This window comes from Canis aureus, chromosome 36, assembly GCF_053574225.1.
Source record: "Canis aureus isolate CA01 chromosome 36, VMU_Caureus_v.1.0, whole genome shotgun sequence".
NCBI classification, from domain to species: Eukaryota; Metazoa; Chordata; class Mammalia; order Carnivora; family Canidae; genus Canis; species Canis aureus.
The window spans coordinates 18,887,361-18,913,416 of NC_135646.1; the positions used below are offsets into that span (position 1 = coordinate 18,887,361).

At 32.3% G+C, this 26,056-nt stretch overlaps 1 protein-coding gene across 10 annotated transcripts in view; it reads right to left on the bottom strand.

Annotated features, from left to right (window-relative positions):
* Nucleotides 1-2,509: 2,509 nt before the first annotated feature.
* The window catches only part of NBEAL1 (neurobeachin like 1), a 178,064-nt gene continuing 154,517 nt past the window's right edge, over nt 2,510-26,056 (bottom strand). For 8 of the 10 annotated variants that reach the window (XM_077885014.1, XM_077885018.1, XM_077885019.1 and 5 more), the window contains 7 exons: nt 22,538-22,647; nt 21,228-21,400; nt 19,584-19,678; nt 17,290-17,406; nt 15,827-15,988; nt 14,373-14,521; nt 11,039-12,812 (listed from right to left, as the gene is read on the bottom strand). In XM_077885014.1, the coding sequence (XP_077741140.1) occupies nt 12,536-12,812; nt 14,373-14,521; nt 15,827-15,988; nt 17,290-17,406; nt 19,584-19,678; nt 21,228-21,400; nt 22,538-22,647 (1,083 nt within the window). In that variant the 3' untranslated portion in view covers nt 11,039-12,535. Of the gene's footprint in view, nt 10,161-11,038; nt 12,813-14,372; nt 14,522-15,826; nt 15,989-17,289; nt 17,407-19,583; nt 19,679-21,227; nt 21,401-22,537; nt 22,648-26,056 lie in introns of those variants that run through there. The other 2 variants (XM_077885015.1, XM_077885017.1) reach the window with 1 other exon arrangement.

The window sequence follows — 26,056 nt, forward strand, 5'->3', positions numbered from 1 at the left end:
GCGCCAAACCGCTGCGCCACCGGGGCTACCCGAAATGACATAATTTAAAGGGAGGAAATGATCCTAATGTTGTGATCAATATTATCCATCAGTTAAATACTATTTTATAGTAAAGGTAATTAGATTCAGAGTATCAGCTATTCGCTTAAAAGAAACTGCCTCTTATTAGATTACTCCTTGCCAAGGAAGTATAGAGATTTCTCTTTTGTGAAAGATAATCTAAGCACTGAGCTCCTTGAATAAGATTTGTCTCTGTATTTTATATGTGTTTCCATAGCATAATATGCATCACATATTCCCTTGTTTAATTATAATTTATTATTGATCTTTTAGTGCATTTTTATGAACTCCATATTTGTTACCCAACATTTAAACATATGTAGCAATAATCTGGATCTTTGTAACTAAAATGTCAATTCGTCTACTTAAAGTGAAATTAAAATTATGTATTAATGGTCTATTTCTTTAAAAAAAAATTTGGTTTATGATCCTTCGAATCACAACTTACCTAACAACCATCTACCACATTTCATCATTCTTCAGATGACTGCCTGTGTCTGTTCTGATTAATGGTATGCTGGGCTTACAATTTACACTCAGGGCAATCAGTGATCCCTCATTTTCTTGTTCTGATTTTTAAGATTTTTAGTAATCTCTACACCCAATGTGGGGCTCAAACTCACGACCCTGAGATCACGAGTCACATGCTCTTCCAACTGAGGCAGCCAGGCACCTCCAATAGATTTTTAACCTCTGATCCTTTATTTCATTTGATCCCTAAACCATCATTAACATTCTCTTTTACACATGACGTAATTGAAACCACATAGGTTTAAGGTAAGGGTCTTATTCTAAGTCTTAGGACTAGTTTATAGTAGAAGTATACTCAAAGCCAGATCTTTAGTTCCAAGGTGCATGCCCTTTCCACTATATCACATTCTATTAGAGATAAATGATAGTATCTCAGAATCTTGACCAATATTATTGACCATAGATCAGAATTTTCTGTTTCAATACACTTAAAAAATAGTAGTGACCTTAGTACATCAGGATCTTTTGATGGTATGTACAATTATGAGAAATTAAAAAATGAAGGTTGACTTCAACACTAGAAATTAATAGATTATAAATTAGTGAATTTGCACTGTTTAATTTATATATGTCACTCTTGTGAACTGTGCCAATTAACATTTTCAAGCTTGATTTTCTTTAGTATAATGATGGGGTCAGATCCCGAACCATGACAAGTTCATCAAGGTAACCACCATCCAAAAAAAAAAAAAAGGTAACCACCATCCTGGGGCACCTAGGTGGCTTAGTTGTTTAAGCATCTGCCTTCCACTCAGGTCATGATCCTGGGGTCCTGGGATCCAGCCATGTCAGGCTTCCCGCTCAGTGGAAAGCTCTACTTCTGCTTCTGCTCCTGTGCAATCTCTCTCAAATAAAGTCTTTAAAAAAAAAAGGTTAACACCATCCTGAGAAAGTCTGCACCTAGATAAATTGCTCTGCATGACCATGACTCTAAATAAGACAAGTAATAACCAGTATTCAATCAGGATGGGAAAACGAAAGGATTTGCATAAACAACCAAATTGAAATGATTTTAGATTTTATGAAAATTTAGATGTTTTCTCAAATAAAAGATCCTTAAGCTTTTATACCTCAAAAGCTCCAGTTCTGCATATTTCCTTGTAGATGTAAAATTTAATAAAGATTTTGTAAGTTGTCCATTTTCTTTAAAGATTTTATTATTTATTCATGAGAGAAAAAGAGGGGGGGATGAAAGAGGGAGAAACAGGCTCCCCATTTGGCAAGACGATCCCAGGACCCCAGGATCACAACCTGAGCTGAAGGGAGATATTTAACTGACTGAGCCACCCAGACACTCTTAAGTTGTGTTTATTTTCAACCTGTTTGACACTATTCAAATTCTCATGTAAGCAAATTCTTTTGTGTTTTCCCATCTAGAAATGCCTCTTTGTTGTTGCATGATAGTATTCTGACAAAGGATGCTAAAATAGGATTCTGAAACTATTGTTGTTTTAGGCTAATTAAACCCATCTTTACCTTCTCTTTAATCATGCCATATGCGTTAGGAATGATTTGGCACTTTTCTGAGGATCCATGGTTTACTGAAGGATTTGCAACATAAGTTAAAGTTGAATACTGTAAGAAGGCACTTACTTTCAAAAATAACTTTCTAGCACTAGATCATAAAAATCCTAATTCACAAATATTCGGTAGCCTTGCTCTCATCTTCTAATTTCTACAAAGTTACAACTGAACCACTTTTGAATGGACACAACTTTAGAAAATGCACCAAACACTACTGTAGATAGAGTTTTACAAGAATTGAACAGACTGTCAAAATCATTCTAATAATATGTTCAGTAGTGAAAAAAAGTAAAAAATTAGTAAAAAAAAAAATTCACAATAGTTTCTAAAAACGGCTTAATTTCCATTTCTCATCAAATGAATGACACATGGTGAGAAAATACAAGCTCCAGTATAACCGTTTAAAATATATTTTATTTGATTCTTGGTATGGTATTATGGATTTATTTCACAAAAGCAAGGAAGTCTTAATTAAGCCTTTAACCGACCTGGCTTTGTCCTGTGACTGAGAGATCTCACCAGATGAGATTAATGAAGGAAATTTCCAATTCTACCATTGTCTTCAATAAAAGTGTACATTGTCTTCAATAAAAGTGTAGTATCATTCATAGATGGTATTAGGCTGGAAAAAGGTTAATGTTCATTTCTGACGTGTTGTTACTCTGGATCTAGAGACAAAAGTACTAGAAAGAATCTGGAACAGAGCTTGGATTGTTTTATTATGGATTAGGTTTTATTAACCTTAAGACAGGAGGATTAGATCAACATTTAGACTGTCAAAAGTTGATGAATAAAAGCTTTTAATTATGTGAAACGAAAGAAAAGTTAAAAAAAACAGCTTAATGTATTATTTGATGAACTACATACGGATATCTCTGGTTTATAATCATTTTCTTGAGGGGGGAATGTAACCATAGTCCTGAGGTAGTTTTAAAACCAAAGGCTTAATATCTGTTGTTATATATGACAAAAACTGGTTAATTAACATGACATTTATCTTGTACACATTAAGACTGCAGAAGAAATTCTCATACAAAGCAGTGATCAATTTGCTGCTTAACAAAACTTGTATTTAATCCCTTGTTTACTCCAATAACTTAGCCAAGGCTGTGTTTTAATCAGACTGTGAAGTGAGAATTACAAATCAACTGAAGAATGTAACATCATTTTTTATTTGATTTAAACCCATTTTCATATACAAAGCTAATGTATTATGTACAAAATAAATGTACATTCTTAAAAACTGTTAGAATACAAATTTCCAAAGGACTAAAAAAAGTGCAAAATTCTCAATTATCTTCAATCATGCTATACAGAAATCAAATATTTGCTCATATACACACACTGAAAAATTTTTAAACACTCAATGTAACAAAACAAAACGTACATCTTACACATTTAATCTTAAAAGGATGAAGAAGAGTGTATTGCACCAAATTAACAGTAACTTCATCATAACGAGAAGACTAATCAAAATTATTTACACATCTTTGTTAAATCTAAAATTTTCTCAACTTTAAGACCATTTTTTGGCATACAAATATTGAGTCACAGTTTGCACAGTCAATAATTAGATATAAATAAGGCTTAATATTCTTTTTCATGGTCAATTCCAGTAGAATAAATGAGAAGGAACATTTTATGATAACTATACAACTTTTTGAATTCCTTAAATATTTAAGTAGCAGCACAATTTGCAAGTATTTTTTTAAACAATTCCAAATTTTCAGCCATCCTTCTCTTTGTGCATTTTCATGCATTCAAGTCATTGTCAACCTCCATAACACTGAAATGTTCCTATTTAATCTGAATCCCAGAAAAATGGGCATGAGACAACTCCTATGTGTTTGATATTTTTCTGTCTTAATGGATTCACTTCTACAGCAATGCATTTGAAAGAAAATGTCTAGCTAGATCTCTGATTATTTTTTGCTAAATTTTTTGCTCCAAGTATATAAAAGCAAACAAGTGGGGGAAGAAAAGCCATACTCCTTAGGAGTTTCTGAAGAGAACATACCAGTCATACAGTTTTCTAACAGTTTTTCTTATGTAAAGCAAATTATAAAATAAACAGTATCCACAAATATGTAATAAGTCATAATTTTGGATGAAGGTAAAACTATTATAAATACTTTAAAAAGTAATCAAAATCTCAAAGGAAAAAAAAAGTTATTTTCTTTAATTCCTATATAAGAAATTAAAGGTTGAATTTTTTCAGTTAGGTCTGATAACTTATATCTCCTTACCAGAACCACTTCTAAAGTGTTTATTGATTAATATAATTTTAACATTCTGAGGAGCAAAATATGCCAATTACAGGTAAGATTTTTCCTTCAAAATGCAACACAGGCATTTTTTGAATGTATAGGTTGAGCCCACTAAATCTTAAAACACATTGCTTGGATAGTGTGGGAAATGTTTCCAAGGGAAGGAACATCAAAAATAGCATTTTAACATTAACTAGTTAGTACCCTGGCTACCAGAGAACCTCTGGTTTTAATACCTATTAAGTTGAAATATATTATTACCAAAATAAAATTTTATAAGGTCCAATTGGAGTAAGACTTTTTTAAAAGTTTCTATTTTAATCTATAAAATACTCATTTTATTTTTTGATCCTAAGTCCTAACTTATTTTTTAAATTACAATGCTACAGTATAATAATATTACAAATAGCTGATCATTGTGTGCATTCAAAAATAGTTATAAATTTTAAATAATGAGACAGGCATCATAGTAGTGGAAAAACACACACAAACACACCCAAAGTTCCACTGACATTCAACATTGAAAAATGAGTGGGTAATTTTTTCACTGACAGAACTGTGCTGTTGTTAATGTTATTACGGTAATATTTGCAAAATAAGCTTCCAAGGAAACATTAAAACTATACCACAGAAAACAAATATTAGGTTAGTGACTTTCTAGTTCTTTCCCCTTGAATTTTCAGTTCATATAAATACAGGCATTAAGACAAAAGTAAAAAGTTGTATCTGTCCTTTTATTTTTCACTATAGCCATTAGCTTCATAGGTCCAAATCCTGTAATGTGTTTAGAAATCACCCACATGTGAAAAAAAAAAAAAAAAAAAAAGAAATCACCCACATGTGATGAATGTTAGTGAGATTGTCTAAGCTATGTCTGATGCCATCTAGCCAAAAAGTATATGATAAAATAGCCAGTTTTAGAGGATTCTTATACTAAAGAAAATCACTCCATAACTCCTATATCTAGGATAGCTTTGTATTTTTAATATAGAAAACTGAATCATTTCCAACATAGGCCTGAATATCTTAAATGTTAATGCTTTGTTTTCTGTAATACTAAGACTTTATATGAAAAAATTAAAGATTATTTCCATACTGAGAAGTCATCAGAAGTACGGATAGGGATATATCCAATGCTTTTTATTAGAAAGATTCTATTGATTACTACCTTCAAGGCTAGGGGAGATCTAATTCTATTTTTAGACCTAACATTTTATAACTCATGCTTTTTATTAATACTTTAAAATGTTACCTAATTCAAATATGCAAAACATTCATTGACAGTCACTAGGAACTATTAAAGGAAACAGATACTTTTTTTGGAAGCAAATGTTAGTTATAATATTCAAATGTGAAAGGTCTGAAGAAAGTTATAAGAATAATTCAACTGAAAAGGCAATTTGGCTATTTTAGTGGCAAGCTAAACAAAGATAAGAAAGCCATCCCAAGCAAATTTTAGAAAAATGTCTCCAAGGTTAATTATTAAATCTATTTTCACATACGCCTGTGAATAAGCAATCTGATTTATAAAAATGAATGGATATTTCTATAGTGGAAAATATTTTAAGACAATATAAGAATACTGAGACATTTTTTATACCAAGTTAAGAGATTCAGAGTAGTGCCTAGACTTCTGTATATTTATAGAATATCATGGATAAGTCTGATCTGCAATCTCAAGAAACACTGGCTTAGGAAATGGTAGATTCAAATTATATAAGCTACGGACAACATTTTAATATTGAAATGATGACTGATAATACTATATTGTTGTTGGAATAAATGGCATTGGAAAAAGCACCAGGATTCTGATATAGGAAAGCTCTTCAGAACAATTTTCCAGATGGGGTCAAATTTAAAGCAAAGCAAACAATGGGTATATATGATAAATGAGTCAGGCAAAAAGAATATTGAGAACAGATATTTCTGAGAGTGATAAAAATATTTAAGACTGGCCACATACTGGGAAAGAACGGAGTCAGCTGATGAAAGGACAGTAATTAGGACAAGTCTGGATGATGGGGAAACCAACAGATTAGATTTGAAAAGAAAAAAAAGACTTTCATTTTTTATAAATCAGTCAAAAATTATATCTTACAGATAGTTATGTAAGACAATTGTATTGACATAAACAGACAACCTTCATTCACACACCCTATGACAGTACATGTTATATATTATTTAACATTTATATTTAATATAGTTCATGCACTTGTATCTTTTCTTTGGAAAGGTGATAAATGCTACTCATTTTGTAAATGTAAATATATAAAAGGAGCTACCTTCTTTAAACTTAACTAAAAGATTTCCATAAGTGAATTCTTTAGTAACAACAATAAAAATATATTTAAAGGCAAAGCCATGTATCTATTATCATTAAATAAAAATCTGGTATTCAAGTTAAAATTTCTCTGCCTACTCTTATTCAAGTAAAATATAAAAACTCTTAGGTTAAGACTCAACTTTCAAATCTAAATTCTAATTAATTATGAGGGTACACTTACTCCTTCAGACGCATAAAATAGATTTTCAATAACAGTTCTTTAAGGTAATTGTTATATACCTTACACAGAGAAAAAAGGGAAGTCTCACTGATGTTCCTAGCTAATGACATGAATATGTGGCATTTCCTCTCCTATAAAAGGATGTGACCTAAAAAAAGCACTGTGATCTAACAGAAATTAGTAGATAGAAACTTATTAATAGCTAACACAAGCTTCACAGGCTTAAAAGATTTTAAGCCAACTGGATAGGCTTTATATTTTCATGTACTTTTCTAATTTCCATTCCCTGATCTATTTTTAATTCTCTCCTTCAATTTTATCTAATGACAGAATACTGAATGAAGAGTTGAAAGATTGGTTCTTTATTCTCTAAATGAACATATAGCTACTCTATGTTTTAATATTTGAGACCTCACTTTCTAAAAGCAAAATTATCCTAGTATAAATCTCTTCCCATCACCAGGATGCTGAGATTTTTATTTCCATCATTACCAATGTTAAGAAACAAAAGTAGATAAAAATTTCTTTAGACAACAAACTTCATAGCAGCCAAGTTGAGATATTCTGTTGATCAACTGAAATCACCTATTATTCTATTCTAATCATACTGTTGTTCATTTCTCCCATCATATAAATAGAAACATCTTAAACAGATAACATCTAATACACCAGAATCCCCCTGTATCTTTCCAGTGATTTTATCTAGTCAATTTTAATTCAGTGGGCTATGCTGTTTAAAAGAGGTTTATATTATTCAGCTAATGGTCCTACTATATTTGCTTACTTTAATAGATAAACTCACGTTCCATTCCTTTAGACTGCTGCTAGTATTCCTCAGATTTTCATCAAAATTTTATTTTTGGTTTTTACTTTTTAGAAAAAGTAATATAAGGAAGAATTCCACAGCTCTGAACATCTGTTAGTCTAGGTAGGATGTTCAGTTTACTGTAAACAAAGGGTCTCCTATTTGTACTATAAGATGAATACTGCTTGTTTGGTTCTTCCATCTAAAAAGCAGCAAAGTAAAACGGAATTCTTCCCTGACAAATTAAAATTCTTTGTAATTTGTAGGCATCATCGAAAAGACTTACAAAATAAGTAATCTTAAAAATAAAGATGGCATCCTTATACCAAAATCTCTGGATAAGTAAGCAAAAGAAAAATTTCCAAAATTTTGATTCACAAAAGTTTTTTTTTTTTTTAAAAGATCAACATTTAAAATACCATAAAAGTCAATCATGTTGGTTCTGCTGGCTTGAAACCTAAGAAATGTAGTATAAAAAATAGAAATAGAATGAAATAAATAGAAGCAACAAATCTCAATAAATCGTAATTATCTCTATTGCCTTGTTTTTGAGATATTTTCATCACACAAATTCATGAAGTCCTTAAAAAGGAAACCTTCACATTTACATATGCTCTATTTTACACCTGCAGCACCAGTTTATTTCAGGGTTATTTACCTAAAACATAACCGGGTTTTTTTTGGTTTTGTCTGTTTGTTTTTACTGAATAAAATAGGGGATTTTAAATAACTGGAAAGAAAATTCTTCTATAAGTTTTTATTAGTCCTGACTCAATCAGACCACATCTATTCAAAAAGCTTCCCTTCCCTAAACAGAATCTTTTACTTCTCAAAATTTTTTTACCCACTCATAAGATTATAAAGAAAATGGTACTAGATACTGTAGACAACCAAAGAGAACTGCAGAGGGAAAGTTTCTCAAAGATGCCATTGAGAAGACAACTGGATATAAGGAAATCTAGGATTTGTGGAATAAAAAGGAATATTATTATTTTATAAGAAACTACTATTGTAAGAAGTTTTTTATTTTCCCCTTCTGATCACAGACTCCATTATGAAAGCTACATACTCACTCCTGAAAAAACTGCAGTTAACACAAAGAATTTCCACACAATTTCAGGGGATTCATAAATTCCCCAAACTCAAGGAATCTCAGATTAAGGACACTTGTAGTAGTAAAAGCTCTCTGACCTACCTCAAAAGATGACCTTATAAAAAACCACTAGGTTTAACAATCTCTTTAAATTCCAAAATAAATCAGCCTGTAACTTTAACATATTGAACATTAAGTATAATGTAATACATAACTATGTAAAATAAAATTATATTCTTAAAAGTTATACATAACATGAAACAGAAATGTGTTTTTTTAAAAATTACTATAAATGACTAGTTTAAGTGATGCATATCTTTTCAATTCATTTATCAATCACATGGAAGTTCTAGATAAAAATGTTAATGTATTTCGGTATCACTGCTACCACTTCTAATTATGGGGAAAGACATAGCATCTGCTTAGTAAAGAATACACCAAGAAATTTTGAATTTTGCAGATATAAATTGTGCTGCAAATGCTACTTAAAGGATCTAACCGTCAAAATCATAATCAGCATTTTTTCCTTATACTAATGACGTACATCTGTAAGCTATATCTCTAGTTTCTCTTATTTCCTACTTATCTTTATTAATTAAGCATAATAATATATTTCAGTAAGTTCTCATTAGTAATATTCTAAGTAGTAGTGGAATGACCCAATGTACCGGTTTCAACTTATCTTCAGCTTATCATGAAAATCTAGAATTTACATTGAGTTTTGAAAATGCAAGTGTGCAACAGATGCCCTTAAAATATTACCCCAATCAAGAGTTCCATAAATAAACTGATGTATTTTTAAATATGGTGGTCAGTAAATAGGAAAATGATTAACTAAAGAGTACATTAAAAGCCATGTCTCTCAACTGTCCTGTCATCTGTACTCTAATTAGAAATAACTTAAATTTTGCTGTTTAGAATAATAAGGGAACTGTATCCAGCTTCTTCATTTTTGGAAGTTTTTTTTTTCCCCAATGGATCCAGTGATCTTTAGGAATGAGCCACAAATCTAATTAAATCGTATTTTCTCAAATCCACTTTAGTGTAGGTCAAGAATTAGTCAATAAGACTGGACTCAATGTTAATCAGGAACTTTTAAAGTGGCTAATAATACACCTATGTTATACATACATAGCATACTGAATTTTGGTAGTCCCTAAATGATTTTCAGTGTTAAAAGCCCTAATACATTTCAGATAGTTGAGAGATGTGGCTAAAGTGACAAAGCAGTAAATCAAGTTTCATTTATACATGAGAGAAGATGGAAATAGTAATCACTTGGAATCTTGAGTATTATATTCAGTTTCTCCAGCTGAAATCTGGCTGAGTCGCTTGCTAGATCCCCACAATTTTCGAGAAAGCTGACCTGAACGCATCTGTTTAAGGTAATCCAAAGAAATGAAGAATAGATGTTATTAAGAAAAAAAGAGAAAAAAGAATAAGTGAAATTGATATACATGACATTGATTTCATAGAATGCAGAATATAAGTTTTGTTAGCAGAATCATTAACACTTTAGTGATCCTTGATTAATAATAATTAAAGGCTTCTTGATGTTGATTGTCTTTCAGTTGAGAAAGGCCAAATGCCAATGTGTTAATTTTAAAAATCAATGTCCCAGTTTGTCCAAATTACCAGAGTCCCTTTCTTTATAAATTGGCAAAAATGTGTATCACTTCATTAAAATAATCTTCTGAAATTATACTTTAGCTAATAAGACACATAATTTTGAGGATTTTCTCCTTGTATTTAGAGTACTATTATAAAAATAAATAAATAAAATAAAGTACTATTAATGCTAATCACAAGGATAAGAAAATAGTAAAATAATGTTTTGATGAAAATAATTTTGGATATTTTGATATATGAATTTCAAAAAATAATATTTAACAACAATGATAAGTGTAATTTGGAAAACAGGAATGGCGTAAGTTCTCTGAAGGTCAGAATCACATTTTGTCCATCATTAATTTATATCATCTAGCACACTTCTCAGCATACAATAATTAATTAAATATTAATCAAACTGGTGAATAAATGCCCTTCTAAAAGTGCTTACCCTTCTAGGTAGGGCAAAAAAGAACCCATGTAGGAAACATTTCTCAGTCTAAGCATGTGATTACGATGTCAGAATTACCTTCCCAAGTGCAATCTACTTTTTAATGGCAATTCATCTGCTTTCCTTTTCCAATGGTTATCCTTCTCTAGGGTATATTTATTGAAGGGTTTAAAAAAATCAAGCTTCATGAAAAGATATTTTGATATGCTTGTTTTGCATTTTCATTTCCAGATGTATTTGTAAAACATCATTTCCACTTTACCATTTGATTTACAAATATAAATTTCATACTGATAGTGTAATATATAAAACTGATAGTGTAATACATAAACTTTAAATACATAAAGGGTACATGACTTAAAATGCACATTAATCAAGATTTTGATCTTTTAGATAAAATCAGATCTTGAATTAAAATTTTTCCATAACTAAATCTTGATTTAATTTCCAGTCATAAAATTATATTTTAATTATGCAAGATTCTAAATAGTAATATACTAAAGTAGATCCATACTTCAGCTGATACATTCAAAGATAAAAAATGACAAAAAATACTTTTATTCAAAATCTATACACAATTCAGATTCCATGTGTTGTAGACTACATAAATCTTTCAACAAGGACAAAAAACTTATTTAGTAAATAGTACAAAGCATTGATTTAGGCCTATGAAATTAAGCTGCTTAGGCATTTTTTTCCAATTTTTAGAAGAAAATGTGTGCACATAATGGTCACTTGTTTTAAAAAATTTAGTAAAATCAGAAACTGAAACACACTCAAAGAGAAAAAATGCTTAAAATGTTTTAAATATAGGTGAAATACCAAGATATGGATGTGCCGACATTGTTTGCTGGACTGTTACACTTAAAGGTAAATGTCACAATCACTTTAGTAAGATCTCTCTTTCATTATAATAATATCTTGAAAAAGGGGGCAGCCCAGGTGGCCCAGGGGTTTAGCGCTGCCTTTGGCCCGGGGCATGAATCTGGGGACCCAGGATCAAGTCCCATGTTGGGATCTCTGCATGGAGCCTGCTTCTCCCTCTGCCTGTGTCTCTGCCTCTCTTATCTGTGTCTCTCATGAATAAATAAATCTTTAAAAAAGAAAAGAAAAAGGGTACAAAAACTAACAAAATCTTAAAATATATATAAAACAAAAAGGTCCCTATGATCCATGGTAGATTTACTAAAACCAGTGATGTGTTATTCACTAATGGCTTCTCTTGAAATGACTCTGACAGATGCCATATTTTAGATTCCTCAGGAAAGACTAATGGTATCAATACAAATTTACAATGTTTAATTTGACTCTATGTAATAAAAGAAGTTTTCTAGAGTATAGCTACTAAGTTTTCTAAGGAACAGCATTAGATTTATGGTATCTGCATATTCAGTAATTGATAAACCATTGACGAATCTACGGTAAGCACAGGAAATTCACTGAGAATTAGCATATTTTGCTAGTTCTGGTATTCTTGTTGAAAGTAAATAGCTTTATTATTTGAGTCTGTATTTCATTTTTTATAAAGGCTTTTATGTATTAAAAATCTAAGTACTGTCTTGAATCTAGATTTGGAAAGGTATATAATAAAATAACTTTCTTATTTATATAGAGTGATAGAAACTGACAAATGTGTGCTTTCAATTGTATAATAATATAAACATCACTCTTGAATACTAGTTTATCCCCTTCTCATTTACTGCCCTTTGAAAAATCAAATTTGGTTTTTAATTTGTTCATCCATATTGGAGATTTCTGATTTAGCTGGAACAAAGGAGAACCAAAGGAATCCCCAATAGTATGGGAAAAGAAGTTCTTGATGCTATTTTTTACCTCGGCTGGCTTGCCAACACCCACTACAATCAATTTGCCATCTTCTAATCCTACAAGAATATGGCTGTATTCTTTGGTTACACAAACACAGTGGATAGGCATTCGCATGGCTAATGGGTTCATGCTGAGATTCAAACTAGAAGAGAAATAAAACACACACACATAATTACATGGATACATAACAGATTCAGAGAATTTTATACCTGGAAGATAACTCAATGATCACGTGGTTCTGCATTCTAATTCTACATATATGTAACTTAGATTCAGGAAGCTTGAATTGCTCACACAAGGGCCCACATTATAGCATTACTTAAAATACTGTATCTTTTCTCTATTCTCAACATCTGTTTTTATTTTAACCATATATATGCTTTCTCACTAAATGATATTTTCCTTGTTGATTAAAAAGTGAAAGTTGGATAAAAAGGGCAAAAGTTCAAAATGTGTGTTGGGGGTAAGGTTTATAAACTAGTCTATTTGCCTTGTCTAATAAGATGTAATATACAAATGTATAATATAAATTATAATATACTAAATAATATGTAACACTGAAAACATAATAATTATGGAAAATATGGCATTTAGGATTAGAAATTGAAGAATCCTCTGATGTACACACTATGTTTGGATAAGCTGCTAAGAGCTCTCATTTATTTTTCTGATCTGAGATTCTCTTTTTTTTCTTACTCCTGATCTGGGATTCTCTTAACAATACCATAAAACAAAATGTTAGAAAGATATGATTCAAACAGGGATTCAGTAGTCCACTGCTGGAGAAAGAATGACAAAAAGGAGAAGAGAAATACAAAAGTGGGGAGAGGATGTTGGCACAGAAGTGATTCTGATATGAATGTGGTAAGATAGAACACTGTGGGATCAGGAAATGACTTATAAGAAAGGTTTGGGAGGGGCCAAGATAGTCTCAGGAACATAAATATAAGCCACAATAAATTTTTAAAAAAGAAAGGAAAGAATGTATTTGGGCATACAGGCAATAATAGTGCCTTGTGTATATAAGCTAGTAAATATGAATATAAAATCTAAAAACATATCCACTATTTTTTTTTTTACATATCCACTATTTAAACATCCTTTTCCTTCATTGGTTTAAATAACATGACTACCAACCAATTTTACACATACATATACACAATCATGAACAATTAGCCTTAAAAGTATTTTACTTTGTTTTACCACAATTAAAAAATTTTTTAAGCCCTAACTGTACTTTGTAAAAATTCAAACTACAATTGAACAATTTCCAAATCTATAATCCAGGCTTGGCACCATGAAAATTTGCTGGTTATTTTTTTAAAAAATTTTACTTGTGGTAAATATACACAACATACAATTTCCTACATTTTTAGAATGTACATCTACATTTCATTTTCTAATCCAGAAATACTTTAGCTTTCCCAAGTTTTTTCAGTTGCCAAAACTGACATGTAAATAAATAAATGATAAACCAAAATATTAGAAATCTTTGATTGCTGATTTCCACTCTAGGCTGAAAGTATTACCACCTTTTCTTCCTTTTTATAAAGATTTTATTGTTAAGTAATCTCTACACAAAGCACAGGGTTCAAACCCAGAACCCCAAGATCAAGCATCCCATGCTCCACCAAATGACCCAGCGAGGTGCCCCTATTACTACCTTTTCTTAAGTGAGACTTCAATAATTCTTGTAATTTACCTGTGGAGATCCCTTATGGACAGGAAGCCTTGTAAGCTGCCCGTGATAATATGTTCTCCAGTGATACATATATCTGATACTTGTTCTGTCAGGACTTGAGACCCTAGATATTTGCCATTTACAGAAAACAGATGTAATGCATTCTTATCCTGTAAAGATAAGATGCAAAAACTTTTAATGATCTCAAATTAAAACTGAGTTTTAACACTGACAATTACAACTGGGACTATAACAGACTTACTACTGGATTTAAAATATTGAAAAAACAAATAGTTATGTTTAAAGAGAAAGTGTGTGAAAAATATTAAATGATTTTAAATGAGAATTATATATTTTAAGAAAATTCTTCAATAAATAACTGCCAAGTAAATATTAAACAAGAACTCTCATCCCTTCAAAATAATTAAAATCTCATCCACTCTAAAACACCCCATAATCTTTTTTTAAACCCCATAGTCGTAACAAAAACAAAGATTCTCTTACTTTTTTTAAAGCTAGTTTTTGAAAAATTTTTAAGTTATCTCTACACACAGTGTGGGGCTGGAACTCACAACCTCGAGATCAAGAGTCTCATGCTCTACCAACTAAGCCAGCCAGGCACCCCAAGATTCTCTTTAAAGTTTTTTAGATAGATAGATAGATAGATAGATAGATTAGATTTATTTATTTATTTATTTATTTATTATTTATTTATTTATTTATTTATGAAACAGAAAGAGACAGCGTGTGAACATGCACACACAAGTGGAGAGGGGGAGGGGCATAGGGAAAGAGAGAGAATGCCAAGCAGATCCCCCACTCATTCTGAGATTACGACCTGAGCTGAAATCAAGAGTCTGACACTTAACCTAGGAAGCCCATCCAGGTACCCTGATTCTCTAATTTTTTTAAAAAAGATTTTATGTATTTATTTCACACAGAAAGAGAGCGCAAGCAGGAGGAGCGCAGGCAGGGGAGAGGAAGAAGCAGGCTTCCTGCTGAGCAAGGAGCCTGACAGGGGCTCCATCCCAGGACCCTGAGCAGAAGGCAGATGCCTAACCAACAACTAAGCCATCCAGGAGCCCCTCTTTTTTATTATTATTAATTTCATGGGTAGAAAAGTAAACATAATTCATGATTTGTTTATATACAGCCTATACAAAAATAATTTAATTTGGTTATAATTTCCACTTAAGCTTATGAGTTCCCACATAACCAGAAATTCTTTTTGAAATCAAAAAGACCTATATAACATATAGGTCACTAGACATCCCTAGGACAAAATATAAAATGAGGTCAAGACTGTGATAGGGGTCCATCTAATGGTAAGGAATGAACAAATTGAAAAATAAAAGGAAAATATCCTTTTCAAAATACAGTGTTTTTCATCAAAATGCTTATTATACAGTATAATATGGAAAGGAAAAGACAGATTTATAGATAGTCTAGCTGTACTGCATATAACTGTTATATACCTTGAGACTGGTCTTTTCTTCAGTGCAGGAATAGATGACAATATGTCCTTCCCAAGATATAGCCAAATTAGGAACAGTTAGGAGCAGAGAACTCTCACAAGGTGGCCGTAAAGTCCTCATGTATTGACCTTTCTGAATTGTATGTATAATCACAGTGCCATCCTATACACAGAAAATATCAGAATATGAAAAAGAGACACAGAACAACAAAAAAGAAAGAGGCTGGATAAATAAATATAGGAAAGGAACTCAGAAAATGATTATTTTACCAAGGACACATGTATCAGAAAAAATTCCAATCCTGAAATTTGAAATAGTATTCCATTTCGTAAGATGCCCTCTTTCCTTAACTAACAAGACCAGTAAAATACCAAAACATAATCCAGTCTCTTTAAGTTTTTTTCCTTCTGTGTTATGCTACTTCTGCATAAAGTCCTACACCAACAATAAAGAATTCCTATCCTTTTATCCATTCCTCTAGGAAAAAATTATCATCCCAATTTTAGCGTATGTGCCTCCAAAGCAAGCATGAAAATATTTAAATACAAATACTGCTTCTTAATTTGTAGGAAAAATCAGCATTTCTTTCTTTTTTTAAGGATTTTATTTACTTATTCATGAAAGACACAGACATAAGCAGAGACACAGGCAGACTCCTTGCAGGGAGCCTGATGCGGGACTCGATCCTGGGACTCCAGGATCACGACCTGAGATAAAGGCAGACACCCAACCACTGAGCCACCCAGGCGCCCTCTTTTTTTTTTTAATAATAAAATTTTATTGGTGTTCAATTTGCCAACATACAGAATAACACCCAGTGCTCATCCCGTCAAGTGCCCCCCTCAGTGCCCATCACCCATTCACCCCCACCCCCCACCCTCTCCCCTTCCACCACCCCTAGTTCGTTTCCCAGAGTTAGGAGTCTTTATGTTCTGTCTCCCTTTCTGATATTTCCTACCCATTTCTTCTCCCTTCCTTTCTATTCCCTTTCACTATTATTTATTATTTATTATTCCCCTCTTTTTTTTCTTTTAAGATTTATTTATCTTGAGAGACAGACAGATTAGGGGGGAGGAGCAGAGGAGAAGGGGAGAGAGAAAATCTCAAGGTAACTCCCCACTGAGCATGGAACCCAGGGTGGGGCTTGATCTCACGACCCTGAGATGATGACCTTAGCCAAAATCAAGAGTTGGACACTTAAATGACTGAGCTACTCAGGTGCACCAGAAAATGAGCATTTTTTTTTGAAAGATTTTCTTTATTTATTTATTCTTGAGAGACAGAAAGAAAGGCAGAAACACAGGCAGAGGGAGAAGCAGGCTCCATGTGGGGCATGCAGGGAGCCTGAGGCGGGACTCAATCCCTGGACCCCAGGATCATGCTCTTGGCCAAAGGCAGGTACCAAACCGCTGAGCCACCCAGGGATCCCCCAAAATGAGCATTTCTTAAAGGTGAAATCTTACCCTTGATCCTGACACTGCCATGTCTAGTTCAGTGCTGATGCCGACACTCAATACCTCATCAGTGTGTCCATACAGAATATGAAAGGGTTTAGATGCTAAGCCCACAGGAACACCTCCCTAGTATTAGAAGAGAAGCAAAGGTTAATTTTCTATTAGGCTGTTTTCTACAAAAAGGTTTATACTATATTCAAATAAGTCTAATCATAAACTAACACTGCAACTTCTTCTTACACCACAGCCATCTATTCACAATAGGACTCATTCCTGTGTTTCTCCTTGGAGTCTCAAATTATTCTGTCTTATGAAGCTTCAAAACTTAATCTGAATAGTTTCAAGGTTGATTGCTTTGGATTAACTTTAACAGGTATATTATTTGCCCTTTTCATCTACAGATTTGTTCTCCCTTAATTACAAATAAACTTTTTGAGGACACCTGGGTAGCTCAGTGGTTGAGGGTCTGCCTTCAGCTCAGGTTATGATCTCCTGGGGTCCTGGAATCAAGTCCCTCATCGGGCTCCCCACAGGGAGCCTTCTTCTCCTTCAGCCTCTGTCTCTCTCCCTCTCTCATGAATAAATAAATAAAATCTAAAAAAAACCCAAAACTTTTTGTATTCTATCTCTGAATACTTTTTTTTTCTTTCTTTCTTTTTGGGTGACAAAATGTTACATTACTTTCAGGTATACAACAATGATTCAACAATTCTATAAACTATGCAATGCTTACCATGTTAAGTGTAGTTATCTGTAAACATACTATGTTATATTAATTATGTTCCCTATGCTGTATCTCTGTGACTTATTTTATAGAATTACTTTATTTAAAGAAATTATTTATTTATTTAAGATTTTAGTTATTTATTTATGAGAGAGACAGAGAGAGAGGCAGAGACAATTCTGAGATCAAGGGTTACACGCTCTATCGACTGAGCCCACCAAGTGCCCCTGTATCTTTTAAATTTTTTTTTAAAGATGCTAGGAGAAAGATATTGGAAGAGATTAACACGACAAATGCAAAAATGCACTATTTTTGTAATGAAATTTTACTAAAAAGCTACCAAAAGAAAAACACAGAAGAAATGTAACTAGTTATATACAAAAAAACACAACCGAAAAACAATATATAGTGAAGTGCAATAGCAAACGGTACACTAAATGGCACAAGAGTGAAGGCATTTTCATCAAAATCAAATGTTAGGGTGCTCACTCTAATTTTCTTACTCTACTGCATTATTAGCTAATAATGTAACAAAATAAGAAAATGAAATCATAAGTATACTTGAAAAGATAAATCCACCTTTATTTCACATCATAAACTGTATCTATTTTCAGAAAATCTAAAAAATACCAATAATTATAAGGATGAGGTAAGATTTGGTAAATCAATTAGATAACTATATAGAAATCAATAGATTTTTTTATAATGAAGTAGAAGAAAAGTGAATTTAAAAATATTAAGAGGATTATGATAATTAGAAATAAACTTTAAAAAGTACAGAATCTATGGGAAAAAATTACCAAAAGATTTTTTTGTTGAAGGACATTAAAAAAAGAACTGAAACAAATACGAAAGGTATTTTCTATTCCTGGATAGGCATGATTATAAAAATGTCAACCCATACCAAATTAACATGTAAGTAAAATACAATTTCATCAAGACTAAAATGGAGTTTTTTGAGGATGATATGGTTTAAAAAGTTGTAAAATTCATATGGAAGAATAAACACTAATTTTAAAATAGCTGAAAACATTTTTTATAAGGCAACACAGAAATTTGTTTCACCAAACATTAAACTACTAAAATGAAAACATTCTGTTGTTGCCGTAGAACTAAGTAAGTGTAAAATACAGGGAATCCAGAAAAAGATCCAATTCACTGGGTAATCATTTATGCTGCCATAATGACTTTCCACCCAGCAGTACATAAAACCATATATTTTAATATTCTATATTATTATAAAATATGTATTATATATATTCTATACTTTATCATGTATACTATATAGTATATATCTAATACTCTTATTCTATATTAAAATTATAGAAAAATTAATTACCAATGGATTAAAGATTAAAATGTAAAAAATAAAGCAAGAAAAATGTTACAAGAAAAATTTTAGAGATTTATTTTAACAAATTTGGGGTAGAGGAAAGCCTGTTAAGTAAAAAACCTAAATGCCGTAAAGAAAAACAACACTTCCTTGAAGCAACATTATAAGAGTACAATATGGTTGATGAAAATTATTAATCTATGATTTATAGTGGTTCCCCCAAAAAGGAAGACAATGTGTAACTACCTGTTGTGTTATTTGCCATATCATACACGTAGTGTCTCTGGAACCAGAAATCAAATGTATTCCACAGTAATCTGTAGCTAAACAAGTCACAATATCTGTAAGAAAAAAAGAATTACAAAAAATGAAATAGTGTCGTTTTGCTGGAATAGAACTATAAGGGCAATTTTAGTTTATGTTCAAACTATTACTAAATCAGTTGGTTTAGCAGGAGAAATATAAGAATGGCAATGGAAAAGGCTGTCACAGGAAAGCAGCAGTATTTTTTTTTAAAGATTTTATTTTTAGGGGCCTGGGTGGCTCAGTTAGATGCTAAGTGGCATCTCAGGAGCCACCAGTGTAGCATAGTAGCAGACTCCATTTCCCTTTCCTAATAGGTTTATTAGTGGAAAATCTATACAATGTTTTGTTTTGTTTTGAAAGAGAGAATGGAGGGAGAGAGGAACTGAGGGAGAGGGAGAGAGAGAGAGAGAGAACCTTAAACAGGCTCCATGCCCAGCACAGAGCCTGACCTGGGCCAATCTCACAACACTGAGATCATGACCTGAGCCAAAATCAAGAGTTGGATGCTTAACCAACTTAGCCACCAGGTGCCCCCATGATGTTTTATTCTTATACTGAAGGCTGAAACACTAAGAAGCACCAGGATAAACTACAATAATTTATCTCTCTCATGTATAACTGTTAACTAATAAGGCAGGTGATGTCTTATTCAACTATGAGAGGTTTTTTTACCCTTTTTGTCTTAAAATTCTTATTTGAAGAACAAGAACTTTTATTTTTATGTTTTAAGGATTTATTTTGAGAGAGAGGGAGAGGTAGAGAATCTTAAGCAGATTCCTGCTGAGTGCAGAGACTGACGAAGGGCTTGATCCCAGGACTCTGAGATCATGACATGAGCAGAAATCAAGAGTTGGATGCTCAACTGACTAAGCCAACCCAGGGACCCTGTTATCAACCAATTTTTTAAAAAAGACTTAGTCTGGGGTGCCTGGGTGACTCAGTCAGTTAAGCATCTGCTTTTGGCTTAGGACATGGTTCCAGGGTCCTGGGATCAAGCCCTTTGTCGAGCTCTCTGCTCAGCGAGGAGCCTACTCTTCCCTCTCCCTTTGCCTGCCACTTCCCCTGCTTATACTCTCTGTCTCTGTGTCAAATGAATAAATAAAATCTTTACAAAAAAAAGGTTAAAAAGACTTAGCCTAACATCATTCAGATATTTAATTTGTACAGCATTTAGTATACCCCAAATACATTAAATACTTTTTAAAATTTTATTTATAAAAAATAAATAAAATTGTATTTATTTGAGAGTGTGAGACAGAGATAGCAACAGAGACAGTGAGAGAGAACACAAGTGGTGAGGAGAGGGAGAAGCAGGCTCCCTGTTGAGTAGGGAGTCTGATGTAGGGCTCCATCCCAGACTCTGAGATCATGACCTGAGCCAAAGGTAGATGTTTAACCAATTGAGCCACTCAGGCATCCCTTATTAAATACTCTTAAAGCATATAATGTTCATAGCACTGCTCTTCAAGAAGTTCACTCAACTTTGAAGGTTAATTTTAATGATTTTTATAGGAGCATGTGCTGCCTTTGTATTTAGAAGAAATAGAAAAACTTCTTTTTTGAGGGAAAAAAGTTAGTACTTACCCATGTGTCTGATATTGTGTGAAATAACTTTGCCTTTTGTAAGTGACATCACTTGAATGCTATTATCCCAGTGTCCAGCACTGAAAAGCAACTTCGCATCATGTGATACTATGAATAGCTTAGAAGTGATCTCCAGCCCTGGAGCAAAAGGACCATTCATACTACGCTGAGTTCTGTGAACACAATTAAATATTAGACTTTTCCTTAAAAGATCACTTAGACTGATATCAACTATTTCTTAAATTTCTCTGAAAGAAAAATAAATCTATTCAACTGTTCAATTTGAAATGTCCATTAATGAATGATAAAGACTTCCAGAAAACACATTAATTGTATTCATATTTCTCATTACATTAAAAGATACCTAACAAATAGTCTCAAGGGTTAAGCTGAAGAAATTGAGACTGGTGAAGGTGTGAAAAGGATTTAAATCTTGACTTTCAAAGCCAATTCAGTGAGACCTCAATTCTATAAATGGTAGTTATCAAAGTATAAAGGACAAGATAAGGATATGAAAGGATGAGGAAAGTTGGAAATCAACTGAAACCAGAAATCTACTGCACAAGCAGATAAATGTGTATCTAACAATACTCATGAAGATTCTTCATGAAGTATCATGAAGATACTTCACTCAAACTAAAGCAAGTATATGGTATTTATCTGCTTCCTAATTAAGTAAATACCTGTGAGGTCAGCTAATCTAGCTTTCACAGAAAGACACAAAGAAGTGATTGTACTTCAGTGTGTGTACAGAGAATGAGGGCCAATTCTGAGAGTTCAGCTCTAGAACTTTATTATTCAATATTAATTTGCTGATGGCATGTTTTGTGCCAAGCCCAACAGTACTAAGTCCTGTGTGAGATAAGAAGGAAAAAAAAAACATTGCTCGTAATAAACATACAGATAAAACGACTTGGAGTAATGGACTCCGAGTAATGACCTTAATTTAAAATGTAGAGTAATGACTTTAAAACATAACTTTTATATATTTAAAAATTTAACTAAGGTAAAGAATAAATTCTTATATAAAACACACAAGGCTTATTTATAAATAACATTGTACAATAAAAATACAATTAAGCCTAAAAAGTATTCCTAATATTTTCTGTTTCCATTACTTACAGAAATTATTTTATCCTTCAGCCAGTAAGCAAGTCAGGAAAAGGTAAAGAGGGAAGGAAGAAAAGAGAGAAGAAAATCTGCATGTCTACCATATGATTTTCAAAACAACACCAATCAATCTAGTTGTTTTTCCTGGCAATAAGGTTATCAGCTGCTACCTGTTTTGCTTTAAATGTTCATTTACTTACTTTGGATTTGTTACAGTTTGATCTTTGATGAATGTAAAGTAATTAGAAATGTTTCTGTCATAAGGCAGCCATCCATGGGTTCCAAGAACATAATTCATGCTTACTGTTACCTGAAAAAGAACAGATGAAGACAAAAATGAAATAAAAGATTAAACAAAGCAGCACAAAATAGCCAAATGCTCCCATGATATTAGCATTTATCACTTAAGGAATAATGTGGGATTCTGTACTTAAACAAAAAATTCATTCTTTTTTAAGATTTTATTTTTAAGTAATCTCTATACCCAATGTGGGGCTCAAAACTCACAACCCTGAAATCATACGCTCTACCTTGAACCAACCAGGTGCCCTGCATAAAGTCTTAATAATAATAATTAATAAAGTCTTAAAATAGAAAAAGCTTTTTGTTTATTCTTATCTTTATTTTTAGCTTATCTCATAACTTATGGCAAGAAAAGTTGTCCAATGTATCTTTCTCTCTCTTTTTAAAAGATTTTATTTATTTATATGAGAGACAAAGAAAGAGGGAGAACACGAGCATGGGGAGGGGGCACAGGGAGAGGGACAAGTAGACTCCCTACTGAGTGGGGAGCCCAACATGAGGCTTGATCCCAGGACCATAAAATCATGACCTGTGCCAAAGTCAATGCTTAACCAACTGAGCCACCCAAGTGCCCCCGTATCTTTCTTTAGTGAGATAGTTTTCCTCATTATTTCTCCAAGTTTACTAGCATCTATTAGTTGGCAATCAGAAGAAATTAGAAGTCAAGTCATAAAAATATGACATATATAATTTAGAACATAAATAAGTAGAAGTTATGGCAAATTGTTAAGCTCTTTCTTCTTAGTGATAGTTACAGTGAATTTTTTAAAAATTTATTTGAGAGAGAGAGCAAGAGAGCGAGCAAGCAAGCACATACACGAGTGCAGGGAGGAAGGGCAGAGTGAAAGAGAGAATCCCAAGCCAACTCCCCCGCTGAGCATGGAGCCTGATGCAGGGTTTGATCTCACAACCCTGAGATTATGACCTGAGCCAAAATCAAGAGTCAGAGGCTTAACCAACTGAGCCACACAGATGCCCCTTATACTGAATATTCTTTTAAAAATGAAAATGAAATATTAGCAAAAGTAATGGAAGTAAAAATAAAGATCCAAGAGCACCTTCAAAGGTAGGTGTAAACATAAATATTGAATCTATCACTTGGAAATGAAAGTGAGGTGTTAAGTCCTAAAGAATTTTCAAATAAAGATGTGATATAGTGAAGGATTTTAAAAATGAAGAAAAAGCCATTAATTCTAGATTTCTGAGCAAGAATACTTTGATACTACTAGGCATTACTCAAAGCTAAATATCTTTTTTGGATTTCTGAGCTAAACCATATACATTGGAAATTACTTATATTCTGTATGTATCTTTCCTAAGTACTTTCTTATTTGTAAATTGAAATAGCATTCTGGTTTCCTGCCCTTATATCCTCTTTCCTCATATATTTCAAATTTTTATTATTGATATTTTCCATATTTAGGGGTCTTTGGATGCACTTTTATTTTAAAATATGGGTCACTCTGAACTATAAGGATTCCTTCAGTTTATTACTATTTTAAGATGTTAATTTGTCTGCTTTTTTTTTTGCATTTTTCCCCAAGTCAGATACTATCTAATTGGTCTTCTGCTGAATCTTCTATTCTACCTCTAAATAATTAAACCTTTTTATTGGGATCATCAAAATGAAGTGAGCTCATTTAGAAAATAATATTCAAATTAAGCAGAAAAATGTTGAAAATCACTTGAAATTACATCTTTAAATATTACTACTCTTTTCAACATATTGAAGATTCTTCCAAACATGCTTTTTATATGACTCAAAACATTTATGTGTATCTGTGTATGTATCTGTGTGTATATGTGAAAGAGAAGAGAGATCCATCCAACGCAGATACATGGTTGTGTATCTGGTTATTTTAAGTCAATAACATGACCTTTCCTTCTCAAGCATTTTTAATGACTAAACACTAAATGGATGGATGCACTGTAACTTATTTAACAAGCTACTGTGGAATGGATTCATTGTTTCTCAAATTTTTAGTGTTATAAACAATGCTGCAATAAATGATTATGTACACATAAAAAAAATAAAAAAATAAAAATAAAAATTTAAATGAAAAGTTTTCCCCCCTTATTGATTATAAAACAGATTACCAAAAAAGAAATAAAGAGATACAAGTATTGAAGGTGAAAGTCACAAGAATTCTACCATTGAAAGGCACTTTTAAAAAGTATATCTTTCTAGACCTTTTTTTCTAAGTAAATATACAATATGCATAATTAGAAAAATAATCTTTACTGTTCCCTGTGCTATACTCTATTCTTATAATTTGTGCATGACAAAATGAGAATAAGACAAACCTAGGTTTGGTCCATGTGCCTGAGTCCCACATCTCTTACTTGCTAGCTCTATGACTTTGAGCAAATTGCTTCTGAATTTTAAGTTCTTATCTGTAGAAGGGAAATAATAATAGTGCCTATCTCACAGGACCGTTAGGTAGATTAAATTATAAAATTCAAGTAAAGTACTCACTATGTCATGCGTGTATACCTTAATCAGTTCTGTATTATTTCTCATTTTCATTCTTTTACTGGCTTATGCTATATTGTAATAGCTGATGCTATATCCTATTTTTCTTATACAACATTTTCTGGTATTTTCACAATATTTATTATTCCAAATAAACTTCAGAATTGCAGTTAACTACCTGAACAAGGCTATGAAACTAGAAGTCAACTTCAAGAAAAAAAAATCTGGAAAGACCACAAATACTAAAGATTAAGTAGCATGCTCCTAAACAATGAATGGGTCAACCAGAAAATAAAGGAAGAAATAAAATACATGGAAACAACTGAAAATGAAAACATAATGGTCTAAAACTTTTAGGATGCAGCAAAAATGGTACTAAGAGGGAAGCACACAGCCAATAGAGGTTCACCTCAAGAAGCAAGGAGAATCTCAATCTAACCTTATACCTAAAGGAGCTAGAAAGAAGACAACGAAGAAGCCTAAAGTGAGCAGAAGGAATGAAATAAGAGATTAAAGCAGAAATAAATGATAAACTAAAAAAATAAGAACAGATCAATGAAACCAGGAGCTGGATATATGAAAAAAATAATACAACCAATACAACACCTCTAGCCAGACTAAATCAAAAGGATGGGTGCCTGGTGGCTCAATCAGTTTAATCTCCAACTCTTGATTTCGGCTCAGGCCATGATCTCAGGGTGGTGAAATCCAGCCCCAATCAGGACCCCCACTCAGTGGACAGTCAGCTGGAGATTCTCTCCCTCTTCCTCTATCCCCCCCTTGCTTGTTCTCTCTAAAATAAATAAATCTTTAAAAAAAGAGAGAGAAAAGGACCCAAATAAATAAAATCACAAATTTGAGAGGAGAAATAACTACCAACACCACAGAAATACAAATAACTATAAGAGAATATTATGAAAAACTATATGCCAACAAATTGCAC